We start from the raw sequence: 2964 nt of genomic DNA on the forward strand, positions 1-2964 counted from the left end.
TCAGTGATGAAGAGTAAGAATAAAGATATTCAAATTGGAATGCTGTTGGAGGGTGACTATAGAGGTGGTGGTCCAGGAAATATATGAAAAACAATTAGTTTATTTGGTGGTATCTTTTATTGAACTAATGGTATATTTGGGAGAGACACTAGGCAACCTGGATACTTTAGCTTCAAAAGCTTGAAGATAATTGTTTTATTGCAAGATCCCACAGCTTTACTGCACTCTGGGGACTTCTGATTATAAGTAACAATTACAATGACATAGAAGGTGCCTCCAGAATTTTTTTCCTTTCTGAAACACCTTGATGATGTGGATCATGGTGTATTTATAGAGCTAATCCTATGTTGCTACTCTATTAAAATCTGCCCTTTTCATATTCTTTTCCCTGGTTTGTGTTTTATCTCCAAGATGGACCTAAGGGTGAACACAGAGTGGGGAAACCAAACAGCAGTCAGGGAATTCATCCTCCTGGGATTCAGGAGCATCTCAGACATACAAGTTCTTCTCTTCCCAGTGTTTCTAGCAATCTACATTCTGACCATGGCCGGGAACATCCTCATCCTTGTATTGATTGTAGTTGATCACCATCTTCATACTCCCATGTACTTTTTCCTGGGGAATTTATCCTGCTTGGAGACCTGCTACACTTCAGCTATTCTGCCCAGGATGTTGGCAAGCTTTGTGACTGGGGATGAAACTATTTCATTTAATGGCTGCTTCACACAGTATTATTTTTTTGGTTTACTGGCAGGTACAGAATGCTATCTCTTAGCAGCAATGTCTTATGACCGGTATTTGGCCATATGCAAACCACTGCATTATGCATCCCTTATGAATGGAAGATTCTGCTTACAGCTAGCAGCCATGTCCTGGATAAGTAGTTTTATGGCTATTGGTATAACAGTACTTTTAATGCTAAACTTAACTTATTGTGGCCCTAATAAAATTGACCATTTCTTTTGTGATTTTATCCCAATTGTGAAACTCTCCTGCAGTGACACATTCATGACGGAAGTTCTATCTGCCATTCTAGTTGCTATATGCACTCTTCCACCATTTTTATTAACAATGACATCTTACATTTGTATCATCACAACCATCCTTAAAATCAGCTCTACCACCAAGAGGCAAAAGGCTTTTTCCACCTGCTCGTCCCACCTCACCGTAGTGACAATATTTTATGGAACCATATTTATTGTGTATATGCTACCCAAACAAGACACTCTGAGAGACTTAGATAAAGCATTCTCTTTCTTCTACACTGTCCTCACTCCCCTAGTTAACCCCCTCATATACAGCTTGAGAAACAAAGAAGTAAAGGAGGCTCTAAGAAAAGCTGTTACTAAATTCTATGTTGTCACAGGAATTCAGGTTTCTCTGTGTTGAAGTGTTCAGTGCAAATGAATTAGAAATAAAAGTTGGTTTGCTTTAATGCATCTGTGTTGCCAGTACCACTAGGCATTTTCTTCCCATGTAAAGTCAATGGCCACCAGGATTTTCCACCAAAGCAAAACAATGCTGATACTTGTGTTGTCTGAGGCTGTACGTTCTTCTCAGGGATATTTTAAGGGTTCTTGTTAGAGATCACAGAAGCATTAAAAATCATGTATGGAAAAGAGCTCATTCTTTCTAACATCTTATTCAGAGAAGAATTATCCCTATCTAAACCAAGTGTTTCTCTAATGTGCTCTTCAAAGCTTCAGGAATACCTTAAAATGCAACTACAAAGTATAATACCTAAAACATGAAAAGCACCATGTAACTTGCTACAGGTAAAGCTGGGGTATGAGGGCAATGTTAATGTCCTGCCAGTCTCCTTCCAGTGGACAGGAAGTAGTTTGTTAAAATACTCTCAGGACTTCCAAAGAAGAGGACTATGACCCCTGGTACAGAAGGTGGCACAGTCTAGGCAAATCTGACCACAGGGTAAAATCCTTTCCTAAGCCCAGTCCTGATGATTGATCTGACCCCAGAGTAGAGGAGCAAGACCCTCTAGATCAGGAACCCTCTGATGAGGACAGTGTTCCTGACTAGTTCCAGCAGGATTATTATCAGCATACTCCATGCTTTTATGATCTAGTAGGATTATGGAGACGTGGCGGAACTCCTTACATAACTGGAGCATAGCCATAAAGGGCTACTTCTTGTATAGAAGGGACTGAGTAGGGAAAAAAGGTGGAGGTAGCTCTCTATCTGAAGGAGCAGTATGCCTCCTTTGAGACCAACATCGGCTCCAAAGATGAATGGCTTGAAACCCTGAGGGTCAAGCTGCAGGGTGTGGGTGGAGGGCGGGGACGGCAGCGAGAGAGATGTAACTGTAGATGTATACTCCAGACCACCAAACCAGGGTGATGAACTTGATATAGAGTTCGCCTGAGAACTAACAGAGGCTGCCCAGGCATGGGACATGGTCATCATGGGTAACTTCAATTATCCAGATATCTCTTAGGAGGAGCAGTCAGCCAAGTCAGATTGGTTGCATTCCTTTATGATCTGCATCAAAGAGCTTTTTCTGAATCAGGAGGTACATGGGCCAACCAGGAGTAATATTCTTCTAGACTCAGTCCTGGCCAAAGGAGATGACCTGGTGACTGACTTAAACATAAAGGGCAGCCTGGGCAATAGTGACAATGGAACCATTACGTTCATGGTCTGTCACAAGGCATACAAATTGGATAAGCAGGCTTGACGTTTTGGACTTCAAAAATGCAAACTTCAACAAGTTCAGGTCACTAGTAGGAATGTGCTGAGGGACCAGGGACCAGAGGTGAAAGGAGTGAATGAAGAGTGGTCATTCCTAAAGGACATAATCCTTGAAGCACAAAGCCCAAAGTTCATTCCCATGCAGAGGAAATGCACTAAAAGGGCTGGGAAGCCCTCTTGGCTAAACATGAAAATCATGGTCCTCTTAAGAAAGAAGAAAGAGGCGTACACTCAGTGGAAGCTAGGGACATCTCCAAT

At 41.8% G+C, this 2964-nt stretch overlaps 1 protein-coding gene across 1 annotated transcript; it reads left to right on the plus strand.

Moving 5' to 3' along the window:
* The first annotated feature begins 411 nt into the window (after positions 1 to 411).
* On the plus strand, positions 412 to 1389 carry LOC149862636 (olfactory receptor 11A1-like). Its single transcript, XM_090054026.1, has one exon. It carries the CDS (start codon positions 412 to 414, stop codon positions 1387 to 1389), a length of 978 nt encoding a protein of 325 aa, XP_089910152.1.
* Positions 1390 to 2964: the final 1575 nt, after the last annotated feature.

The sequence above is a fragment of the Crocodylus siamensis genome, chromosome 6, assembly GCF_052110815.1.
Source record: "Crocodylus siamensis isolate JL-2025a chromosome 6, ASM5211081v1, whole genome shotgun sequence".
Lineage (NCBI taxonomy): Eukaryota > Metazoa > Chordata > Crocodylia > Crocodylidae > Crocodylus > Crocodylus siamensis.

Excerpts from the sequence above, each read along its gene's own strand:
- LOC149862636 (XM_090054026.1), top strand. The coding sequence starts at position 412 with ATGGACCTAAGGGTGAACACAGAGTGGGGAAACCAAACAGCAGTCAGG.